The 27,041-nt window shown below is 35.4% G+C and overlaps 1 protein-coding gene across 1 annotated transcript; it reads left to right on the top strand.

Moving 5' to 3' along the window:
• LOC149788825 (uncharacterized) lies at positions 1–25,425 on the top strand. The gene is made up of 4 exons (XM_089975787.1): positions 1–161; positions 15,420–15,549; positions 19,629–19,825; positions 23,852–25,425. Exons 1-4 carry the CDS (start codon positions 119–121, stop codon positions 24,019–24,021), a joined length of 540 nt encoding a protein of 179 aa, XP_089831913.1. The 5' UTR covers positions 1–118; the 3' UTR covers positions 24,022–25,425.
• Positions 25,426–27,041: the final 1,616 nt, after the last annotated feature.

Here is a 27,041-nt window from a genome sequence, read left to right as displayed (position 1 = left end):
AGTGTGAAACTTGGACGAGAAGGAAAGCAGTCATATATACTTCAGCACATCCGAGGGAGGAAACTCAGATAAGGAACGAGGCAGTCATATAGACTTCAATACATCCGAGGGACGAAAAATGTTTGTTTACGCTTTTTTGAAGATGATTCTCCTACTTCAAGGTAAGCAATTTATGACAGTATAACATTATTCTCTCTCTACCTTTGTCTCTATCTCTTGATTCATCATATCTTGGTTTAAAATATATATATATATATATATATATATATATATATATATATATATATATATATATATATATATTTATATTTATATATATATGTGTGTGTGTGTGTGTGTGTTGTTTAGACGATGTATGCGAGGGGAATATGTCGCAAGGTGGGACAACCTACAAAGAAGGATATGGTGAATAAATCGAGGACATTATAGCGTTATTCTCTTCCGCTTTCATCATTTATCACATTATAAAATTGTTGATTTACAGCAGTTTTCGTTCCATAATGGTGTGGTCACCTCCTTATCTCTATATCCAGCCTCCACTCTAGCAGCAGAGAGGGCTAACAGACTCTAATTAACTTATATCTCAAATCGCAAAATACGCAAAAATGAAAATCTCAGAAACTCTAATTGGCTCACTCTCTAATTACAAGAAATAAGCCTTCCTGAAAATCGCAAAAAAGAGTTTGCGGTCACTGGTTGTCGATTATGAGATTTCGCCTTCGTTGCTGATGCTAATCACAAAGTGTATCAAGACCGACTCAGTATATCGACCTTGGGTCATGTAAGTCTATTGTTATAAATCCGTACGGGGTTGACTGAGCCTGACTAAATTACTTTCTAAACTTAATTATATCTATATCTCCGCTACACCAAGTCTGATGAATATTTCACAACGTATGTGCATCAGCTCCGTTAATCACAGCAAGAATATTACCGTTATCCCTGAACACGTTAGGAATTTTTGTGTACCGTTGAGTAACATAAATTACATCTGTCTTTTATGTCTACCGTGTGAAAATATTCAAGCTGAATTTGATTGCTTATCCAGCATTAAGTCGTCGTATACAACTAAATTATTAATAAACCCATCAATATCATCTACAGATGGCGTGTTATCGATATTAGTAATAAATTCAATAACATCATCACCGTTTTCATTTAACAAATTTGAACGTTCGTTAAAGTCTTTTAACACTTCGTATCATCGCTGAACATCTACAGATGGAGCAACTAAATACGACTTACCCCATTTCAACCACCTCATTATCCAATTAAGCAGTTGCGTTTTGCCACTCCCAGATGGACCTATGTTAATTATTCGGATAGAATTTGGTAAAGCAGTATGATGCTTGACCAGCTCTTGTTTTCTTGTTGCTCAAAAATCAATTACATTCATGTTGTAGAAATATAATAAATAATATGGATTTATATTGTGTGAAATGAAGGGCGCGTACTCACACAAGTGGACTAACAACTATTACAACACGAAATAACAGAATTAAGTGTGAACAATGTGGTACAAAGAAATTTAAATTTAATTCACGCGCTAAATTCCATGAAAAATAAATGTTTCAAAGAATAATTAACTAATTGGCTGGTGAGTGTTGGAATGTAGGGTAAGCTAGCATTGAGAAAAGGAGTTTCATGAGCTGGTAATTAATCAACATATTATTATCATAAAGAAATCGATTTATTATAGCCCAAGCTGACACTGGAGAGGTTAATAAACTCGCTGAAGCAGTAGGTGTCGTAAGTTCTACTGCTGAAAAATGGTCAGCACGACAGGCAATATGGGAAATTTATCTAAAACAATATAGTACCCGCATTTTGATTATTAGTGTACCAAATAAAGTTCATCAGGCGGATAGTTTTTGTTCTACCTCATGATACTATTAAAATATGAAAACGTCAATCAACTGTCGTTGATGTTACAAGTGGATACGAAGAAGCAGAGCCGTTACAAACAAAGACAGCTACTGAAGTAACTTCTGCATTTGAGCGAATTTATCTACAAGGATCTGGACTACAACGTGGTCTAAGATGACCACAGCTGCTACAGGTTGATCCTGGCAGAGAATTTTAAGGTTTAGTATCATCGCTGATGAAAAAACATAATGTCAAAATAAGACTAGGACATACTGCAATTTATCGTGATCAGGCAATTGTTGAACGATTTAATCGAACGCTTGCTGAGCGGTTATTTGGATATCAATACGCGAAGTAAATAATTCAAGACAAAAGATCACGCGAATGGGTTGCAAGATTACTAAGTGTGCTAGCTGCGTTAAGTAATGAAATTACTCGAATAACTGCAATGAAACCTATTAGTGTGATCACAAAAAACATATATCAGTACAACGACATGATGTTTCAAAACAAACAGTGCTGGGAAATGTGAATGTAAGATATTTATATGAACCCGGTGAACTTGTAGGTGGTAACAAAATAGCGACTGATCCTATCTGGAGTATTACCACACACACACTTTCCAGTGTGGTTACATCTACAGGTAGAACTGCAATATACAGACTAGATTCAACTGCTCCTCAACGGGGATTTGTGCGCGAGCAATTACAAGTAATTCCTGAATACACACAATTACCACCGTAATCACTTTTGTAAACTAGCGCCATTACGTCGATTACACTCAAGACAGGTCTGCATCACATTTACGCGCAAATGACCAAGACAAGTATATTTTCTATTAAAGGTAAATTGTCTTGGATTATTACTCGAGTACTGCCACAACATTATACAAATACAGCTTGCACAATGATTATTCTACTGCTGCTTCAACGCTATGACAAATTTAACATGTAGATCAAAGCCGCGTTTTATTGTAGTCAAAGTGTTTATAACCAGATATTTTTTTCTTACTACAACGCTGTCAATAACATCACTGATGGTTTTTTTAACGTCTATGACATTTCTCCGGAGCCGAGATATTCTTCTGACTGTAGATACTGCGAGAAAATGTTTCTTAATGTTATCATGAAGCTATTCTTTACGATACATTTCGTCGTTTGGTCGAATAAATTGATCATATTTTGCATCATCTGAACTTTTAAACAGAAATACTGATACAGGATCGTTTGTGCTTATTTTTTTCAATACAATCAAACATACCTCCTTGGTAAAATCTTGCAGTCCAATCTAGTGGAAATATTGTGACTACGCTGGTCCAGACATGAGGATTGTGATCATTAATTTAAATTGGAGATCCTCTCGATTTATGTTTTGCTTCGTATAAAATCTCACCTGTTATCGTTGCTACCTTTTTGGAAATTTTAATTTATATCCCAACTCGGCTACATCGGTTATTGTAGCTCATAGGATATGCTCGAGAGCGTAATATGGTCTATCAGTTTTAGTCAGCATTCCTGGCTTGGAATTTTTACTTAGCACAGCGGTTTCTCCATTAGCATGGACAGAGTCACGTTTGCCACGAATAATCCACCCATCAAAATCTGTTTCTGATAATACAATACACTGTATTCTGAAAACATGTTTTTGATCATTGCGATAATCGATAACCGTTTTAGCCCGCTCATCGTTCATTGTAGCATCAATGATTTCGTCTACACCATTGTCATCGCGTATAATTATAAATGTCGACCACGTGTTAGATGCCCCATCATTACAAAATTCTTTTTTAGCATCCCGAAAATTATCAATCAGATTATTCGTTGGATCCGCCAGAGATCGCATCCGCAAGTATGAGGTTCTTTTGACAAGATCGAAGTCGGATTTAGGAAACGAAGTTACCCAAGGCTTGACTGTAGATAATCTCAAACACTTCTATATTATATTTTAGACAAGTATTTAAATAATAATTATTACATATATGATGACTCAGATAAGAAATCAGTTCAAGTGGTTGGTGGTAGGGTCTTCAACTCCTTGTAACAAATCCCGCGCAAATTAAGTCTGCGGACAGCATTTGCAAAGCGTACAAAGTGGGAGTCTTGGTCCAAAAGCCTGTTTACGGTGTGGTGTTGGAGTTAGAGGGAAACGCATTTGTGTGCGCAACGTGGTGGTAAAATATATAGAGAATTAAATCGGTATTATGATAAAAAATAACAACGTTGACTCTGTCAAAGTTATAAGAAAGCATGGAGATTATATAGCTAGATTTATAAAGACAAATTATAATTTAGACAAATAATATTATATATAAATGGAGCAAAAAGAAATTTTCAGACATCCTATCAAGAATTATGAAGCATCTCTTCATGGTATAATCAAACACTGTCAGCGAAAAAAAAACAGTTGGTTTTGTTGATAATGCTGGTTATCTTAGAGTCAACGACGAAGGGAAGTGTTATCTTTCTCATAGGTTCATATTCGAGTGTTAGCTTGGGGTGATCAAAGATGGTCCTCTGATCCATCATATTGGCTCGGATAAAACAACAATTCTTTGGATAACCTGCAAGCTATTACACAGAGCGATAATTATGCACGTGGGAATACAGGCAAGTGTAGGACTATTGCATATCTTTCAATATTGGAACCGGTAAAGAAATAATATTTCAGTCTATGACCGCGGCTGGCAAGTATTTCGGTATTAACCCACGTGGGGTACAACGTGTTGCAGATAAAAAAAAACAAAAATTAGCGTTTTCTCACAGGTATGAAAAATGGATTTTATTTCTTATGTTCCAATTGTGTTAGATACAGACAATGAAGAGAGTTAAAACTGCTGCGGATATGTAACGCGTTTCATTTATTCCCCTTGACACTGTCCCTGATTTTATCATTTACTCTGTCAACGGAAATAAATTTCAAAATATTTGTAAATAAATATTTTTTGTGGTTAATTCTCACCTAAGAGTCCCTTACTGAAGTTACACTCACGGGGTCATGTATTCCTAAAGTCACGAAATCTAACATTTGAAGAAAAAAAATATGTAATAATGTAATGTTAATTTGACAAACGCGGAAGTAAATAACTACGGTCTGTCGAGCCTGTGTGTTACACCAGGAAGCGCTGGCATTTGTCTCCGTTGTTTTATATCAAGAACTGTCAGAACAGGTAAGTGCAATGGTTTATTTAAGATAAATGGAGGTTTTTTAAAGAAACAATAGACTCGTTTTGCTCAATCTTTCCGGGTTCCTGGTTCATCTGTATTTTTACAGCGATTGTATTTAATAAAAACAAACATCGAGCAGTCACACCATTTCCTGAATTATTTTTAGGTATATTTTATATCCAGAAAGTAACTAACTTTTTAAATTTGAATATGTTAAGTAAAAATACTTTTATATAACGTATTTCTTGTGAATTTGTGTATTCAGAAATAAATACAAGTTGTATCTTGCAATCCAACAGAGGTAACTTTATAATAATTTCTGAAACATATATCTGTCAGATGTCTCCGTAGCTCATTGCTAAAGCACAGAACTCTGATACTCGAAGTCTGGCGATCGAATTCCCGTGACGAATAGTGTCGACAGTTGAGAATATTTCTCGATTTCATATATATAATTTGAGGCCCAGCCTCCAACTCGAAACTCAACCGGAATAAAACACACTTCCACATGTCACTACGTGGTGTTTTGCCCTTTTCTTCTCTCTCGGGGTTGATTGTAGACAATGGCTTCCGTATATGTTGTGCTGTCCTTGTATATACTACATATATTTACCGTCCTTACTGTAAATACTATATATACTGTGCTGTCCTCCTTAGAATTAAGGTTTACTGTATCATTCCTGACTTGCTAGAATGCCATATGACACACTATGTGTTCAAGTAAGTTGATTGTGACGTCCGTATAATTAAGTTAATTAGGATTGATTTACTGTGCCGTCCATACTGGAAACAGGCCATATTCAGCCTGCTAGACTGTTGTTTGACAGGCTAGGGGTTCACATTGGTGGTTAGGTCGTCCACATAATTAAGGTATTTAAGATTTATGTACTATGTCGTCTTCCACTAAATACACCCTCTTGAGCATTATTAGACTGTTTTTGACAGGCTAGTGGTTCACATAGGAGTTGTGTTTGGTGTGCCCCTGAACCTGCTAGGATGTCATTTGGCACACCATACATTTTCATGGGTATTGTCGTCCAAGGTGTAAAAGAAGACACCCTTCTGGACTTGCTAGGATGTCATATGGCACCCTAGGATTTCACATAAATTTGAAAAACATTTTTCTTTTCAGCGTATAATATAAAGACTTACGAAAATATCAATCATATTATTTCTGCTATTAAACAATTAGAAAAATTAGAAAAAGACTGCATAAATATATTTGATGAACTAAATCCTGGAGTAAAAAAAATATTTCTGAATTTGAAACATTACAAGAACGTAAAGAGGAGGGGGATATACGATACTATCAGAATATCTACCCGTAAAAAATTCAAACGGCGATGTTTTAATCGCTGGCAGCTGTACAAGAAAATGACGCGAGGGAATTCGTCTCTCTTTCTCATGCAGTCGAAAAAATTAGATCAGAACTATTTTATGAAACGTAGCAAAAAAGACAGTTAATACTCGTTTAAGACAACTAAGAAAAATAATGTCAGAAACTGTTAGTGTTAAATAAAGTGAAAGTTAGACTCATTCGTGGAAAATGAAAGTGAAAGTGAGTCAGATTTAAGTCCATTGTCAGTAAATAAAATATCCCCGCGTTGATTTTATCAAGGAGGATAATTATTTTTTCTGCTGTTTTTAATGTGTATCAAGTGTTAGTGACTTTTTTTAAAGTATATCATTGTTCCCTTGTCCTTGATAAAATTAAGGGAGAGATTACACTCTACGTGGAAATCCTCGAAAATCGTATAAATTCAGATTTAAAACCTCACGAAGGTCAATAAAATTATTGCTTCGGTCAGTTAGTTAGAAATATATTCTATATAATAGCGGATTTTGATGTCTTAGATACACCAGGTTTTTAATTGGTTCCTGCGCAATGAGAGATGCAGGTGGGACTTGCGGGGTAAAGGTATAAAGATAATATCCTTGCTGTGCCTGTGCCTGCGCTGATATTTCTGTGTTTGTCTTATAGCTTCCATCAATTACATCACATAGAAGATTGACCACGATGGTTGAAGTTATATTTACAATATTTACAAATGTGACGTCCCTGTCCGTGTGGCTCTTGTTGTATTTGAGAACAGTGTTTTTCTCCACTGTTCAAGTTTTTAGAAAAAACTCATCAATTATATCATTTACTGATTTTTTTTAACTAAGGTGCGTTATACCCGGGAAATTGAAAATTCTGTAGATCTGCCTCTGTTATCGAATATGCATGAATTGTTGTTTAAAGCGATTTATGTCGTTAGTATACTTAATTGTTGTCTGAATTTCTCGCTTATTGATATATTCCATGTCGGATACAAGCTGATTTAATATTTCTATTTGTTTATTGATTTCCTTGCGTGAACATGTAATATCAAAATAATATTCAGTGAAACTTTGCCGTAGGTTTTCTAGTTGTGTTTTATGTTATCGATAATGATTTCAAAATATCCAATATTTGACTTAGGTGAATGCTAATAGATGCACTTCCTCCTCTAGAGTATTTTTCAATAATAAAATTCCACCACATATAATCCTTACCGCCGAAGCCAAAATCACTCCCCAACGTTGCGCTTTTTATATCAAGTAAATGTTCTCTGTATGATGAGGTAATTTCCCAATATGATTGTTCGTCTGAAGTAAAATCAGCTTGTCTTGGTTCAGGTATCGGTTGTGGTGGCTCCGTGGCAACTTCAGGCCATCCTAACACTGATCTGATCGATGACTCATGTATATTACCGGATAATTATTTCCAGCTCGTTTTCCTCCTATGAGAACTTGTAGTCGTTGCACGTCATTGATGGCATTGTCAGGACAAGCAACAAGACCACTTCCCGTAAAACCACTTCCAGTAGGTGTATCGTAAAACTCCCTTGGAAATTGTGGTCGAGTATTTTGTTGATGCCTCGCGTTGTTTACACACAGTTTACATTTCTTAAACTCTGGACCTTTTATATTAACCCGTGAATGTTGGGAGGCAAAATATAATGCAAGAATCCAACTTACAGGACCTACGTTTTCAACATAATCAGATTTTAAATAATCTTTTCTGGAATTATCTTCATGCGCAGCAATATTAATTAATTTAATTAATTAATTAATTTATCCCGATCAGAAAAAGTATTAAGAGCTTCACTGGTAAATATTACTGCAGGTTGTGGGGGTAACCCAGTAGACTTAGGTGTAGGCTGAGGTTCTGGTTGTGGTTTTTATTGTTCTGTTTGTTGCAGATGTGGAGAAAGATGATAGGATGGCTCTTGCTCAAGAGGTTGTGGTGGCGGCGAATAGGGATTGCATTTACCTCACAAATCCATTAAATTTTGGATCATCATTTCTGGCTTGTTTTTTGCTTGATATATACAATAGATCCACCTGATGAAAGTATCATTGTTTACGGTGGTAAATTTTGGTTTTAAAATTTTGTCTTTTTGAGCAATACTTTCCAATGTCATAGTATGTAAATATTGTTATTCAATTTCTTTAAGCTCCTTAATAACACCTTCGTTAAATTTTGCAATCAGTTCAATATGTTCTTCTGTTGATTTAGGTTTAGGTGCAAGTTTTTCTCTTAGGGAGGCGAATTCAGCACGAATTTTGCCAATACCCTCAAGTATTTCTTCGTCAACAGGCGGAGGTTGTGCGGCAGCTATATCAATTGCAAGTCTTCGTAATATCCTTTTTATTTGTTTAGCTCTTGCCACTATTTTTTCAGTTTGCTCACCGGTTTGTTTGACTGATGGAAGAAGACCTTCAGGAGCCGTTGCGACTCTTTTAGTAACTTTTGTAACGGATTTAAATAATTGTTCTGCACCTTAAGCAAATTCAACTTGGGCTTCTTGTCACGCTTGTAGTTTTTGTTTAACAGCATCTCGCAACGGATTATATTTAGTAATTGTTCTCGAGCTAATCGAATTGTATAAGCTTCTCCGATGTTTGCCATTATCTTATATAATTTTATTTAATTAATAGCAGCAACGAGGACGAAGTCTCATAATCGGCACCAAGTCACCGCAATACCTTTCTTTGCGATTTTCAGGAAGGCTTATTTTTGCAATTCGAGAGTGAGTCATTTAGAGTTTTTGCGATTTTCAGAGAAGACTTATTTTGCAATTTGACAGATAAGTCAATCAGAGTATGTTCGCCCTCTCTGTTGCGACCCTTGTGCTATTAAATTTCTCTTTCCATGCGCCTCTCGTCAGTTTTCGCTTGGCATATGCTTCCTGTTTTTTTTATAACGTTGCGTGATTTTATCAACATAACTTCCATATATAGAGAATATGTTATTTTCCAAACTTATTACGTGAAATGTACGCTCTCAGGTTAATCAAATCATGTTTGATTCCACACCATGGATTATATCCGGTGTTTAATTAGGACAGGAACACATTTGTATTATATACTTGCTTGCAATGTTTAGCTGAATATTTGGCACAGTACGCTCGTAAAAAAACAAACAAACTTACTCTTGGAAACTCATCATATAAACGTACGTGACTGAAGAGAGCAATATGATTGTTTTGGCCTAATCTGTAGATTATGTTTTGGACATTTTTTTAATATTTTAGCCCTATCTGAAAACAAAGCTAGGCCAACTTATTGATGCATCACCGCGTGTGTCTTTGTTATCGTCGAAGTAAGGGAAGCTAACTTCAGCAAGAAGCGAAAGATATTGTGCTAAATATTTGTTTTAATTTTCTTGTCTGAAATGTAAAGCAGTTTCTATTTCTTTGTCCTAGCTCAATAAGTAGGAGTTGTATACACTGCAGGTACAACGTTTTAGTTAAACAAAATCAATAGGCACAAGACAAGAGGAACAGTTCACAACTTCTCATGTAAAAATTTGAGGATATAATGGGACTATAATTCATCTAAATATATATATATATATATATATATATATATATATATATATATAGATAGATATATGTCTATTTACTTATAAAGATATATATCGAAATTAGAATATACATATATATGTGACTTTGCTGCTCGTAATTAATACACACACATATATCTATATATATATCTATACATACATACATATATATATATATATATATATATATATATATATATATATATATATATATATATATATATATGTCAGCGCGCCTGTCACCATCTGGCACCAGAGGCCTCGAATATAAATTTTCTCAAGACTTTAATACATAATGGGGAGGGGACTTGTGTCTGACATCTACTTCATATTCGATGATACGACATGTAAGCCATCGTTTGGCACTTTGGACATATAATTATCATTTTATTTAATTGAAATCCTACTTGAAACTTTAAAAAACTTGACAAGGTAATGTAATAATTACATTTTAACTTTGTATCGTAACGATCTTCTTTATTTTTTCTGATAGAAACGTTCGTCGAATCCCTTTAGATTGCTAAGACTTTGTTCAGATTCCTGTAAGTTATCATATTCCATCATCGGTGTAACATATGTCTTATATAGTTTAGATGCAGTTTGCCTGTTAAGTCTATATTTCAGTTTTTGGTTCAAATATAATCTAGATAATGCCGTTTTAAAATGCTCTCAATGTGATAAAACCATTTGATATCTGATTTACAAAATCATAGAAGTCGTCGATGAGAATTCACACAATAAATATTATCTTTTAAAAGCAAGATGATGACTACATTTTACATTCTTGTCCGTAAACAAAGCCTTGCTAGTAATGTAGGATGACATAATATGGTCTTTTCGAAGTTTTAATTGCACATATCGTTTCTACATGGTAACTGGGAATTTGAAATTATAACGAAACTTAAAGGAATTTGACTTGAGGGATTTATCTGAACTGTCGAAAAAAATTCTAATTTTGGACGTGGTCACTGGGTGGATCTAGGAGTCTAACATCCCTCTTCATCTTTTCAAAAAATGACTTGCTTTTGTAAATGACATAACTAGTGAGTGTATGATACCTAATTAAATGTATGTGTATGATATCAAATTGAAGGAAGTTTAATAGTAAGAACTACGAATTCTAAAACAATTGCTCATGGACATACAGGTTGAAGTTGTGCATGACCCATTCATTGCGACGGATACAGGAATTGCTATATAGCACGGGGATGCCACGCATATTAGGAGTAGCTGTGAGGTACTCATACACACTCCTTATTCAATTGAAAAGACAAAAAATGGACCACTAAAGCAACTCCTTTGCTTATATGCTAGCCCGAACTGCAAGGCAATTCCAGAAACTTCCTTGCTGGAAACTGTTTCGGCAGACTTGCTGCGGCTGATGGGATCATCCATAGTCAGAACAGACTTGAAAGTATGCCTCTCATCCCTATCGCATATTATAAACATATCGCATAAATGTGCCGCATGACATGCTTTACCAATCATATTTTGAGGTCGTTTGGAAAAATGTTTCCGTGGCGAGAATTTTAACATTCGCCGTCTTGTTCAAGTAACCTCTAAGAAACTAGAAGACATATTTAAGATCTCTCCGCATTCCGCGAACCCGATCTTCAACGCATCTGTAACGAGCTTGCAGATCTGCTGAATGATATAGAATGGCCTGTGAAAATTTGAAATAATTTGTCGTGTCCAGTACTGACATAAAAAGACTTCGAAAATGCTAATCTATATATGGGGGACGTGGAAGTCTTGCATGTGGAGAGGCGGACGAAATACGAAAGGTTCCAGGTCAATGGTGGCTTTGAAGTGGTCATCTGCATAAGGCAAAGAAAATAAACAGTCCAGAAACGCCATAGGTATCACAGGAGAAAACTGCCGTATATGTGGCGGGATATTTCATAGCAACGACAAATGCCGAACTAGGTCATCACAATGTAGAGATGTGGGTTGTAACTTTATTTACAAATCGGGAAATGGGATGAAAACGGGTTGATCTCCCAAACTTTCTGGACAACGTTCTTGTAACTTTGAAACTTCGACAAGGCGTAGTGGACATGGAAGCTATATGTTCTGTTTGTTAACAAAGATACTGATGATAGTGAAGATACTGAATATCAAGGTTTTGTATGCAAATTGAAAAACATTACACAGGCAGCGTGTATAAAGCCGGAATGGCTAAGCTCGACGGATGGCAGAACTACATAGCTCTTAGGATGGCCAGTCTTCCAACCCCAGAGTGCCAGCATTGCTTTGAATGTTATGGCCTAGCCACCCGCTGGCCATTCCGCTGACCTCTCTCCATTATGTGAATAAAATAAAGGCGACATGATGCAATGATAAATCTTTATACACAGAAGTGCTTCAGGTGCTGAGTTACTGTCTAGCGGGCTGCTTCATATGACAATTGCTCTGAAAATGGCATCGAAGGGTTTACAGGAGAAGACGAAGAAAACAGTGGGAAAGCTTGCAGCAACTGTGTTGGAGCCTCAGCCCCAACCGACCTCGGTTTATTATACGACAAAAAGAAAAACCTGAAAAGCTCTTGCGTGGAGCTCGTCTCCCTGCCTACTTACTAAATCAGAGTGGAGGCGCAAGGCATTATCACAGACCTGCAGGCCAATGTTGGAGAAACTTTACTTTGCACATGACACTTTTTCCAATGATGTCTATAAGCAAAGACGTTGAGCGTAAAGACTCTGTTTTCTGCAGCTAGAAAACAAACGTATGTGCATATTCTCTCTAAAAAAAAGGTGGCAATGGAGAGGTTAAACGGTTGTTCAAAATTGTTATACGACTCTTTTAAGATCTTACCCCCTGAGACGAGATGCGTACATTCTCCCAGATACCATTGTAAGTTTTCATTTTGATTAATCATCAAAAATTGTTGCTTTTGACTAGAATGACAGTTTGTCAACCATAATAGTGTTATCTGGTCAGAAGAAAGATCTTGTTAGTGACAGTGTGAAAAAACAGAAGACTAAATGTTTGTCATGTTACATGTAATAGTCTGGAAACAGTTATTGTAGACTAATAGTTTTCTGAGTATTTTTGGATTCTACATGGACAATTTTGTTCAGTGCATGTTCGAAGACAAGGGAAAAATAAAATTGTACACAGGGTTCACCTGGTACTGAATATTTAATATGTTTATCAATGCAATCTTCATCGGAGTTTAATCAATCGTCACAAACCAAGCCCAGCTGCAAAGCGGTGGTATGAAATTCTGTCGAAACGTTTATTTCACAACTGTCCTGTAATTAAAATCAGACAAAATAAGATTTTAAGTAAATCATGTGGGCAATGCTATGATACTTAGATGCAGTTATGGGCAGTGATTCATTGCTGTCCATGCTAGACTAAAAGTGTCGTCTCCATCGTGCCTACAACATCGACTCAAATTTCGCTGCAAAGAAAGACCCTTTCAGCAGGGTCCGCCAATCTGTGCAGAGGAAACTGCATGAGATACAGTACACTTGGCTGAACCGATAGGTTGATGATATTCAATCCTTTGCCGACTTTCACGACATGAATAATACATATATTGCTTTTCGAGATGTTTATGACCAAATGACACCAGGGACAACCCTACTATTGAACTCTGATTGCAGTACTCCCTTAACCGAGAAGTAAAAGATACTGGATCGCTGGGTGGAACGCTTTGACGGTGTCCTCAGCAGACTCTCCCATCAATGATGAAACGGTAAACCTTATACCCCTGGTGGAGATTAACGAGAGAATGGCTGACCCTCCAACAGTGCTGGAAACTCATAAGTCGAATGAATTTCTGTCTAGTGTGAAAGCTCAATGAGCAGAAAACATCATGAATGGGGGCACAACACCCAAATCCACAAACTGCATAACCATTTTCGGGATGGTGACTATTAATAATAATATAAACTACTAATGTTCGTTTATATTAATAATATTTGCATCCCTAAATATCTTCATATTCATATAATTATACAATTATTATTATGTAAACGCTGTAAATATTTTTGAAGGATGATTTGCTGGCCGTTTTATCGATTTTTATTTATTTTAGATAGGTTGCAACTTAGTGTCATATCTGCAAAGTATGTATGTATGTATATGTATGTATGTATGTATGTATGTATGTATGTATGTATGTTCGTACGTACGTACGTAGGTACGCACGTACGCACGTACGGTATTTATGTATGTATGTATGTATGCATGTATGTATGCACGTGTAAATGTATGCAAAGAGAGAAAAATAAAGAATCGTATTATCTTGCACCAGTGTATATTAAGTTACAGATGAATCGAAGTAGAACTGCAGCTTATTTTGACCGCACATAATATATTTTTTTCTTCTATCAAACGTTTATTTTAATTCTATTAAATTGGGAAGAATGGCAGATGTGATTCTATTTTGCACATAATATACTAGTATATGCAATAATATGTGTATATAGTAAGAGATTGATATATGGCTGTCAATATATCTGAAGAAAAAAATTAAATGACCTGTTAAGTTACCATTTTAATGTCTGCTTCATAATGACTGACTCATTTATCTCTCAAATATACATAGGGAACTGACCTGGACTAAAATAGCATCCAGTTAATTTTAGTTTCATATAATATCTGGTATATAACAAGTAATTAAGAGACGCCCCTTTATATGCACTGCCAATGGACGTAAAAAAGAAAACAATGTTTCTGATTTCAAAACGGTAATGAGGAAAATTATACCGCAAAAAGTAAGAAAGAAGACATGTACCTATCCACAACGGGCTGATGCCAAAACGATATAGCTAAACCGATGTACATACAAGTTAGAACATCTACAGAAGATGAACACTGCAACACAAATACAACTTCTTTTTACACGTCTCCCGCCCACATTCTCTCTCACTCTCTATCTCTCTCTCTCTCTCTCTCTCTCTCTCTCTCTCCGCAAAGACGACTCGATGTGTATAAGACACCTATATGTATCTTTGTGCCAATTTTGTATTATGTGTGATAAAGGGGACACGTATATGGTCCATTGTTGCTGTAGAATATATATATAAGTGCACTGACAGCAACATTTTACTTAAGAAAGGTCGATTACAAAAGTTGCCTCAGATGTACGTTGCGTACGTTCGTGAAACCGAATAAATGAGCTATGCATTTATAGTGTAATTTATGGTTACAGTGTAATTTATGGTTCTTCTTCCACAACTACAGTTCTATCATCAATCTTCACAATCTTCACAATCTTGTTCTTGCTGATCTCTCTCTGTCTGTCTCTGCATGTCTGTCTGTATGTTTCTCTCTTTCTGTCTCCCTTTCTCTCTCTCTCTTTCTCTCTCTGTATATATATATATGTATATATATATATATATATGTATATATATATGTATGTATATATATATATGTATATATTATATATATATATATATATATATATATATATATATATATATATATATATATATATATATACAGAGAGAGAGAGAGAGAGATAGAAAGGGAGAGAGAGAGAAATGATGTTAATGTTTCTATTTCAGCCATGCGGGTGGAAGCTGGCGCATCCTGTCAGTACGGTGACGACTACTACACATATTCCTACAAAACGAGATACTGTGAGTATGGCTGTTGTGGCACAAAATACAGCGAATACAGTGAAATTTGTTGCTCGTAAGTAATACACACACACACACACACACACACACACACACACACACACACACATAACTATATGCGTGTGCCTTGGTATTATTGGTACTTATGCCTTGTCCACACGTAGGGCACAATCTCAGGAGTTGACAAACACATTTCTGCTGTGAACCTTGTGTCTTTAGATGCTTTTGGTAACATTCATGGCTGACAAACGTGCCCTGACAAGCATGACAATGCACTCGTTCTTGTCCTTTGTCCAGACAGGGCTGATATGCCAAACATCCTGAGCATTTCGATCCACAATATTTGTGTTGTTCTCGATTTTTGTAGCCATAGTCACATTTCTAACAATAATAACTGTATCCCAGGAATCCAGTGATACTGATAATGGTATCGAAATGTTCATCGTGATGATAGACGTGAATGTATTTTCCATCTTTAACGTCTTGGCCTCGAAACAACACAGGTCCACGCATTTCTAGAGAGTGCACGTTGAAGGTGTAGCGTGGAGCTAGGGCATCTTGCAATTTTTGCATTTCAGGAATACCACAGGGTGTGTCTTTGGACAGGCCGGCTTGTTGTAACAGGAGTTCTGCTTCATTTCGTTATTTGGCTCGGTCAAATTTTCGAATGTTCTCCCAGGCTCTTTTCCATTCTACCGTGTCGTTCTTGTTGGCATACGTTCGTCCCACCACGATAGCTCTGGCTAAGCACATCTGATCTTGAGGGTTGTTAATTTGGACGAGGCTACGCTTAATGGGGAGGAGAGACGTAGGTCATGGACAGTGTCGCTTTTCCATCGGTGATGTCTAATTTGTAATTAGATTGTTGAACGTGTTGAATCTTGTCCATGACTTTGGAAGGAGTCAATTCTGCAGGGCTGCTAAACTCGATCCAAACAGGAGATTTCAAGCCGTCGTGTTGTATGGAAAGTCTCAAGCGATCGTCTTCTTTGGCCATTTCAGTGTGGTGAGCAAAGAATCCCACACCTCGGTGATGAAGCCTTCTCCTTTCTCCAACGTTACGTCGAACTTCACTGTGTAAGTGTAAGCCGTGGTTCTAAACTTTCTAGAGGAGCAATTTTCCGTCTCTCGAATGTGATAGTACTTTTCAGGGTTGAATAAGGGTGATACATTTTTGTTAGGTAGAGCACTCATGTCCTCTTCAAAATCACTGGCATGAATTTGTGCCAAGACTTCAGCTCTGGTACGAGGCGATAGATCACGTTTCTGCCACTTACGTTCTTCTTCTTCTTCCTTCCCGAATGGACTGGATCATTTTATCTTGACATCAAAAAGTCAAATGACTAAAGTTTAAACACTATGGGTCACTTTATATCCATGACAGGCCAGCGTATATATAAATGGTGTGTGTCTTGTCCTTCCACTATTCATTTCACTCTCAAACTGAGCAGAACAATGGACGAGACTACACAGATCGAACTTTTCATCAGAGGTTTGCAAGGGGTCGTCAGAAAAGTTTCTTCAGACAAGCCAACGGACTACTCACCCTTCTTTAGAGATAAAAGTCAAGATACTTGCTATATCTGTAAGAAGAAAGGACATTGGTCTTCAGAGTGTCCAGACCGTCAAAACAAAAATAAACAAAAACGGGTTAGAAGAGACAAAAGTCAAGATACATGTTATCATTGTCAAGAAAAAGGACATTGGTCTCCAGATTGCCCTAAGAAACAACATGAGCAAGAAGAAGAAGAGGGGAGTTATGGAGAGGAAGAAGAGGAAGAAAGACAGGTGAAGAAACAGAAACAAGAGAAAAAAGATGAAGGGAAGAAGTGAGGATGAAGAGGAGGAAAAACTGAAGACATTTAAAAAAGGAGAGAGTGAAGACGGACAAAGAAGAAGCCTATGAAGTTTTTAAAGTGCTATGTTGTGTTGTGAATTGGATTGTAAAATTTGTACCAGAACAGACAGTTTATAAAAAATAAGTGTCTCTTGGTTTTGAATTTTAGAATAAGAATCTACACTCAGGCACTCAACCATTCACACGTACTATATGGGTACAAAGGGGGTTTTGAGTTTTAATTGATGTTGGCAATTGAAATATCTCTTTTCGAGTGAAATAGGCGGCCCTGAATAGGGCCTTTGGGTATTTGTTGGTTTTAAGCAACAAACTTAGGAAGCAATCAACTTTATCTGCCTTAAGCCTTTGCCACGGCCAAGGCCTACTTCTACACTGCCTACTGTCGATGATGATTTGGTAGAAATCAGTAAGGGTGGTATGGTAGGTGTTGTCACAGAGTTGGGTTGTTTAGCTCGGGTAGGTCTTTTTCTCTTCGGTCGTAATAAAGAAGTCTGATACATTTGTTTCAGACTTCTTAACTCCGCTTAAATGTCTAACAGCATCTTAACCGTTTGACTTTCACGCTCTTGTTTCTTTGCTGCTTCTTCTTGTTGTTTCTTTCTTACCTCTTCTTCTTGCTGTTGTAGGAGAGAAGCTTGTTCTGCTTCCTTTTGCTGTTGTATAAATTTCTCCAATTAGTATGTCTGTCTCTGTTTAAAATTGTCCACGTGTGGTAAATAAGGAGAAGGTGGCGAAGGTAATGGTTCCATAACAAATTCTTACGAAAGAAAATCCACAAAATCCCAAATCACCTCTTCTGAACTTAAGTACCGTTTCACTTGGGTAGTCTCCACGGCCGGTGAACCCCAATTCATTGTCTTCTGAGTTTGCGTCATGTTTGTACTAACTGTTGTCCTATGGATTGACTGCGCACAAACGCTAGCGACTCTATACAGGGAATGTGACGTCACGGACTGCTCTCTTCCGATTGGACAAATGGTGACTGAATTTTGTAACGTGTGGTTGGATTGGTCAACCAACTTAATATGTTTCGATCCTCCCTTCCCCTATAAATAACTGCAGTTCGCTGCATTCCTTCACCTGTTCTTGACACCAAAATGTGGACCGACGTGGTATCATCTACTCTCGTCTCTTCAATGCAGTTCCGGTCGGACTTACCGATGTATGTCCGATCCTCGTGGACTATTGTCAAGATGACGGATACATATGTGTGGCAAAGAAGAATCTACGTAGAAAGACAAGGTTGTTTAAAGAGGGTTTTGATTTACGGACCAGAAGTGAGACAGAATTTAAGGAAAAGTAGGAGACCTAAGCGGTGCCCTCTATGTTAACAGTAGTGTATGTTAACATAAAACAAAAGGCCTTTTTCAGGGCCAATCATATGCCTCGAAAAGATATTAACTTTAATGCCTTATTTTTTTTTTAAACAAAAAAATGTCTGTTGTCTATTGTCTGTGTTCTATCCATGTCCCATGTTCAATTTCCCCATGTTCAATTCCCCTTGTCCCTAAAGTGCCGGGCCTGTATTCCCCATGTTAAATTCTCCTTGTCCCTAAAGTGTCGGGGCTGTATTCCCATGTTAAATTTATATTGTCCCTATAGTACCGCGACCCTATTTAAACATTAAAGTCCCCTAGTCCCTATAGTGCCCCATTATACTACTTATGTCTATATATATATGTATGTATGTATGTATGTATGTATGTATGTATGTATGTATGTATATATATATATATATATATATATATATATATATATATATATATATATATATATATATATATATATATATATATATATATATAAATGAACTGGTTCCACTGGCGTGGGAAAACGTTTAGTCAATCGTTAAAGTATCAGATCAATTAATTTTGTGTTTAATAAACTCTAGCAAATTGAACAGATATCGTTTGCCAACAAAATTAAGAGATATCGTTTGTATATTAGAGAGAATCCGAAACTTGCTGAGTCTGCGTTTGTATCAGTTTAGTTCGGCATTACATGCTATAGACGGAAACCATGACAAATATCCACACCTTTTTCAAGTCTAATCATCATCACGAAGACCACTACACCAACAACAGTAACAAGGATAAGAAATTTGTATGGTCGTCAACTCATCGTCCTGAAAACATCACCAGATGTTGAGTCACTCTCTTTTAATAAAATTGCTTACTCAACACGAGGGACTCAGGCATAATAATCTATATAGGTAGTTGGAACCTATTAGCCAATTGTGAAATTATTCCCTATAGATATGCCTCTACATTCCACAGTTACAGTTACACGAGTTACGACAGTTCCAGTTCAGCAGTTCCAATCGGTACCATTGTTGGGTCTGTGATTGGAAGTCTGGTTGGGCTCACTGTCCTGAGTATCCTCATCAAATGCTGCTGTGCTGCCTTAAACAATCCTAGCAGACGCTCAGGGATCGTTTTACAACCGACAAACACGAACATGCCAACTTTAGTCGGTAAGCAATCGAATAATGTGGCGATTACAAGTTATAAATGTAACGAGTATATTAATACAACCAATAAGTCGTTGAATTGAAATCAGATATTATGAAAACGAAGACTGCACTCTAAGTAAATCAAATTGGCAGCAAAACAATACTATACTGTAATGAATTGAATAGCAGTAAAAAACGACATGGTGTATGTGAAATTAAATTGAGTTTAACGTTGTTTTCTTTTTTACGTTTATCGCGGTATGAATTTTAACTTGGCGAATCGAACAGCAAATAACGCCGGTCAAGCGTTATAAAAGCTGTCAGTTAGCTTTGACAGTTGATCACACGATACAATCAGAAAAAATATCGCTAAGCTCTTATAATTGCAATTACTGATAAATATATTGATTTTGTATTGTTATTTTTAAGAACAAATTATTTCCTATCAGACCTAGAGCCTTCTTAAGCATATGAAGTCTTGTTAAGGCGGCTGATACATGCATATGTATAGAACCGAGGATTCTCCAACTACAACGTAATAGCTACATGGATATCAGACAAAAATGTTAGACTGTTATAATTGCAATTAATTATACTTTTAATGATTTTCTATTATTATTTAAAAAAAGATTTTTCCTGTACGATAACCTGCTTTAGCTTATTGATTAACTAAGGCGTCTGCTACCTAGCTATTTCTATAACAGAAATGTAATAGCTACGTCAATATCATACAACAATAAATAATACCATGGTATGAAATCAAACGTTTTTAATATTCCACATAACGGTTTTAATAATTTATTTACATTATATTATTTGAACTGAGCAGACGTTCACTATTGGTAGCAAAGGATTTGTTGCTTATTTTGATATACGAATGAGGCTCGGAGTTGATGACATCATGTTTTAATTGTGTCATGGTCGATTCGTTTTCCCAAAGCACATGATTAACCAATTGTTGCGTCCTTAAATCTATTTTTGGGTTGATTAACACTGTAGGCTAAATACGAGACCGATTTACAAATAAAATTCCGAAAATAGGTAACTGCTGACAGTGATTTGTGTCCATTAGTAAAACAATGCAAGACATCGACTTTGATAGATACAGCGGGTGTATAGCATATCACCCACCTACAACACTTCGTAACTGTCAAGGGGGGTGTCCTACATGGTAGGACTGTGAATCCAAGTGTTTTAATGCTAGTCTTTGACCTCCTCCTCGTAATCGATTTTTCTATGTATCGATAGTTTTAGATTCAATTGTAACGAGCTGTAATGAAAGTTATGTAGCCCCAATGTACTTGGCAGATTTTGAGTTTCAAAGCTTTTACTTCTCAAATCGAGTCAAAGAAAGACTTATTTATATTCTGAATAACGGGGAAGATGATTTATCTGATTCCAAATCAATTTATTCAATTTTCTAAATAAAATATATACCCACCTTTATATTTCGATATTTTAGGCATGCAGTGTGCATGCCTGCCGTTACGTTAGTTACTTTGCGTGTGCAATATGTACATTACTTACTTTGTGCGTGACTATTTATTGAACTTAGTATTAAGTAGTTATGCGTACATTTAATGCATATATAAGTGGAGTTGGGTATGATCACATGATTATGCTCTGAAAAATATAAATATTTCCTTTATTTTTCCAATGATGCAACTGCAATTATATAGTAGTAAAAAGAAGATTGCATTTATGTAAATCAATTAGCAGTAAAATAATAATGTGCTATGAATAAATATATTTATCAGATAGGATCAGTTTCAAGTTCATCTAAAAGCTAAGATTTGCAGCAGAAGATAAACACATGGACAATCATAATTAATAATGTGCTTAATACTTGGATATCAAACCCTTTGCAAGAATATCATTGCGCAGACAGTTCTTTTAAAATTGTATTGTATGTCGTTGTTGCTCTCCATACACATTCGATTTTATATGCTTCCAAGGATTCCGTGTTATTCCAATCATGTAAATATATGATATTTAATTGCTCATTTATGTTGTCATATGTCCTCATCTTCACAGAAGTAGCGTAGAACCAAACTGTTCTGTACAATTGTTTCTTAGGTAATATTAGTTGGGTGGCTTTGAAGGATGTTGGATTGTTGCAAATATATTCCAGCAATAGACGTCATTTACATACTTGTCGATTGAACATAGCAAACGTATTATAAGCTAATAATAGCTTTTAAAATATTGTTTGTTCCTCCACAAATAGTCAGCATTAGAGTATATCGCACAAAATGAACAAATGAAAATCTACTCTGATTGCTTACAAATTACCAGTGATTCAGTATTTCAATGCTGGTTTAACCGTAGCTTTGAAATTCGATGGAAGAATGTGATAGACTCCACCAGACGTCTCATTGACAGACGAACACAAATACAAAGTGAAAACATGCTGAAATATAAACGTATACTATGTCGTAGAGATACGTTGCCGTCAAGGACTGGCCATTTTGTTGGGTGAAAACTGTATTGTTCCAATGGGTCTAGCGCTCGTCCTACGCACTCATATATATGCAGAGAAGATCACAAGTGCTCTATTTTGTATATATATATATATATATATATATATATATATATATATATATATATATATATATATATATATATATATAAACAAACAATACTTATTTACGAAAATGTACAAACTACGAAATCCTCGCTCTAGTACCAATGTTTTAATGTTTACATGTATTGTATGCCTATAATAGCACTACTTTACGATTGTTCTCTTTCGTAAATTGTCCTGCTTATTCCAGGACGGGGGTTGAACGTATGTTTTTGTTGTTCTCAACAATGGTTTGATCAAATTACATTATGTGTTCTCCATTTTTATTTTCGATATCTAACTTGTCGTCAGTTAGCCAACGTCTTATAATGATTCGTTACATATATCAGCTGACATTTACACACTCCACTTGGAATATTTATCATGATTGGCTTTCTTTTGCGTAACCCAATATTATTTTGTATTTTCCCGGAAATGATTTATTTGCATCACCCACTCCTATTTCGCTTTTATTGCACATGGTATACCACTCATTAATTTATTTTCTTAACTGCATTTGTGACGTTCGATTTATAATCCTACCATTAATAATGTTGTAAAATAGCACATGTGTATCGTGTCAACATTTTTGCATTAAAAGGTGGAATGCAAAATATGTTTAAACTGTATCATATCAATTAACACATTCAATATACTATATGTTCTTTAGCATTATCACATTCACACTTCTAATTTTGCATTAAAGATTTTACAATTTGTGGCACTTTGCTATATCTAGTAGCATTTAGTAACGCGTAGCTTTTATAAAAGTTACATCTTAAGTAAGTCAGTTGATATGTATTTGTATATGATATGCGTTTGCCAAATTTAGTTAAGAGTTTAATGTTATTTGTTTTCTAAGTGCATCGTGGTATAAACTGCCAGGTGTAGATTTGTACAACAAAAACTATATAAGGGCGTTATGTAAGCTGTTCGAGTCGGCTGCTGACCGTTTTTACCACGAGAAGTTCAGAAAATAAAACGTTAAACTCCAGTAATTGCCATAATATGACAACACCTTTATGCAACTCATACGGTGTCATCTGGATTTTAAAAACTACATATAATTTACAGATACTCACACAGTTAATGAAATAAATGGTCTGATATCATTCAGCCATTGAAAGGAATGTCAGCAAGATTCGAATACAGACAGATGGTTCATGGAATTTGCGTGTATGTGCTATGGCGCGGAAAGCTTAAAATTACAGTTTCAGTTACGTCAAAATAACAATGGTTAAAATTCTAGTTTTCAAATATATATATATATATATATATATATATATATATATATATATATATATATATATATATATATATATATATATATATATATAAAGGGGAGAGTTGGTGGATAGATGGTATATAACCTACTTCAAGAGTGATATATATTACCATAATTATACATTCACTGGTATTATTTTCTATATTAACTTTATGATGGAATTATAATACCACCAAAAATATTATTTTGATAATTGCAGTCAATACCACGGCCTTACCCCAGGGACAGTCATCCATCCCTGCCCAGCAAGGAGCAGTCGGATATGGTTATCCATGTGCTGGTTATCCACCTCCATATGTCCAGCATAATAATGAGTCTAAGGAAAGTGCCGATCCGGCCAATCCACCACCACCAGAAGCAAAATATTAGGAGCTATATGTTTCATGGGGCCATTTATCAATTGTATTAAGACAGTCAGGAATTAGGAACTTGTTACAGTCGGTTCACTTTGCACGAGAGAGAGATATAGTTATAGAGAGACATAAAGAGAGAGAAAGAGAGAGAGAAAGAGAGAGAGAGAGAGAGAGAGAGCGAATGTGAAAGAGAGATAAAGCCTCAGTACCATAGCAAGACAAATAACACTTTATTATTTTGGCCCTATGCGTATTATTCAACAAATATCTCGATATTTCATTTGTTATTATTTTACTCCTATTACAATTAGCTTATCAACACACACTATTGAAAATAATACAGCCAACATCATCTAATACGTTAGACACTATGTCTTACAGACCTATATTTATATTCCTGAAGGCTTTGCGTATAAAACAATTCTCGTCTTTCAATATCGCTTGGACTTTTCAGCTTTATAGAATAATTAGTTGGTTTCTATCTTACACTATGTTCACGCCTTCAACAAATTTTCGTGCCTGGTTTGTCATATGGAACTAATGTTATTTTACATAAGCCATTATTGTTCTTCAGTTAGTGATTTTCTCTTTTTACATTAAACCATTAACAACACTAACCTTTTTCCTTAGACAAAATACGGAGTATACACCAACCATGGAATTAAGAATGTCATGTGAAACTAACTTCATCTCCAAACGCGATTTTAATTATTTCACATTGATCTATCGCTCATGCAATCTGCGAAGCTTGGAAACCGTAAGTGTTTACATAAATCATATTTATTTTGAGTCACAATTACACTGACATTTGACCCTGAGTTCCAAAGGATTTGTCTTTCTTAACCAAACTATACCAAACGTTTGTAAACTACTCGTTGTCGAACACATGAGCTATTGTGCAAATATCATTTTCCTTCTTCGTAGCAGTGACCTTGAACTTTGAAATTCTGATAATGAGATCAATAGGTGGATTGTATTAAACAGAGTGCACGCAATCCGCACAGTTTGATACCCGTTGATACTGGGCAACTCAAAGTGTTGTACAAGATTGAAAATGGTATTATACTAATGGTTGGACACTATGCTGCCTGTATACAAAATGTATCATGCTGTTGATAATTTCAGGGTCTTTCTGGTTATTTTATATCCCCAGTTTTACTTTAATTTTGCTTCTCGAAATAGGCGTTATTGAATTCCTTGCGAAACAAACTTTGATAAACTTATTTAATTAAAATATAAAATATCTAACTTAACAAATACTTTTAAAGTGATCATTCTACATGTTAGTTAATACAATCTTGGCTTATTTGCTTCACTTAAAATACAATATTTTACAATAATCTATTTTATTTGATATATTAAAGTCATTTTAAACAGTTCATACTGGAAATAAACGCTAATGTCAGCAGAGTGAATTTCATTATTTATTTTTTATTTTTTGCATTGACTCACTGGATTCAAAGCGACGATTGATTTGCTGGAATATCTGAATTGTATAAACATAATATAATAGACATTTAAATATCACAATTAATCGAGACCGGTTTAATTTATTTGAAACGTTTTGATCGGCCATGTCAATTTATCCAATACTCAGTCAACCACTAATATATACATATGTGATATTTATCATTTACTTTTTCTATGCAATGACATATCATGGGTTACGGGTAAATATGTGGAGTGAACTTGATTCGAGCATTCAGTACTAACATAGAAAACAAAGTGTGACAAAGATGAAAAGTGATAATAAAACAGCACATTTAGCATGTCTGGGTTAATTTCAAATAGCAAACAAACCCGTACCTCCATCAGACTAGCTGATCATAAAGTTGTACATGCCTGGCTTGGTAACTGAAATGTCCGGGACGTCGGATACTTGGATCTGATAAGCCTAAGATGACAGTGAGTTGATATCACTAAGCTTATATCTTAATAATATCATATTTATAATTTATAAATGATAATGAGACGACAAAACAACGAAAGATATATAAATGTGTATTAAATTAGGAAATAATTCGGACCACTAGAAGCATTCTTGATGGAGGTCTGCATATTGTATGTGCATAATTCAAATTGAAATTCAGTAATAAATATCGGCAAAAATCAACGCAATGGTGCCTTTGTTAAAGTTCCTCTTTATGGATTGCACATTTCTACTAACCACATTTGGTTGACATCGAATAATCGCTATTTATGTAGGAGGAAAATATTATTGACGTTTCTGATAAACAAGGCTTTTAACTTAGCTAAATAATAATGAAGAATGCTGACAAATAATGTTTACCTAATATTTATTAAATAAAAAAATCTATCAACCAAATTTAGTTTTTCTCCGATATCAACTAATGAGTTACTGAATTGAAGCAAGAGTGCATGTCACTGATAAAAGATGACACAGGAAGAAAATATCACGCAGAAACCTGATCGGTGGAGGCTTTGCTGATGTTATGGGAACGCCATTACTAAGCAGATGATAGGATGTACATTAGATCGTATATATTCTGTAGGAAGAACCCTGTAAAAACACGGAAGAACCACCACCCGAGACTCAAAAACAGTCAATAGTGATCTGTAAAAGATAGTGTCGTAAAATGTCATCCCACTCGGGGAAACGAAACTTGGCAATGAATACTAAGCAGCATGCGAAACTTGGTTGAGATCCAATATTGAATCAATGGAGATATTTTGCGGACGTTAATGTGAAAATTGTTACATCACATAATAGTGGATTATGTTTTTTATTCCGTATGTAACACGTAAAGATATAATACATGCTTCTTTAAATGGATATTAAACAATGATCGTAGTTGCAAATATTCAAATAACATCTGCATAATTATTAATGCTATTAATGCCCAGTACTACAGTTATGAATCGTATGTGTAGATGAGTACCTTGACTGCAGCAGTCATCAGATTTATCAGCTATTATTTCAATCAAACCGACTTGCTATTAACTTCTCTATACCGGAAAATGTGATGCCATCTATGCAATTATCTTAATGTTCTTCAAATCATAAATCTAGTATTC

This window comes from Sinohyriopsis cumingii, chromosome 11 (genome assembly GCF_028554795.1).
Source record: "Sinohyriopsis cumingii isolate HCF-2022 chromosome 11, ASM2855479v2, whole genome shotgun sequence".
NCBI lineage: Eukaryota > Metazoa > Mollusca > Bivalvia > Unionida > Unionidae > Sinohyriopsis > Sinohyriopsis cumingii.
The sequence above is the reverse complement of the archived record's forward strand: the minus strand, read 5'-3'. Positions and strand labels throughout refer to the sequence as shown.

What these genes read in the sequence shown, in the direction of transcription:
- LOC149788825 (XM_089975787.1), top strand. Translation starts at nt 119, where the DNA reads ATGTTTGTTTACGCTTTTTTGAAGATGATTCTCCTACTTCAAG. An exon ending in GATGATTCTCCTACTTCAAG is followed by an intron (nt 162 to 15,419) that starts GTAAGCAATTTA and finishes TTTCTATTTCAG; the next exon opens with CCATGCGGGTGGAAGCTGGC. An exon ending in GAACATGCCAACTTTAGTCG is followed by an intron (nt 19,826 to 23,851) that starts GTAAGCAATCGA and finishes TGATAATTGCAG; the next exon opens with TCAATACCACGGCCTTACCC.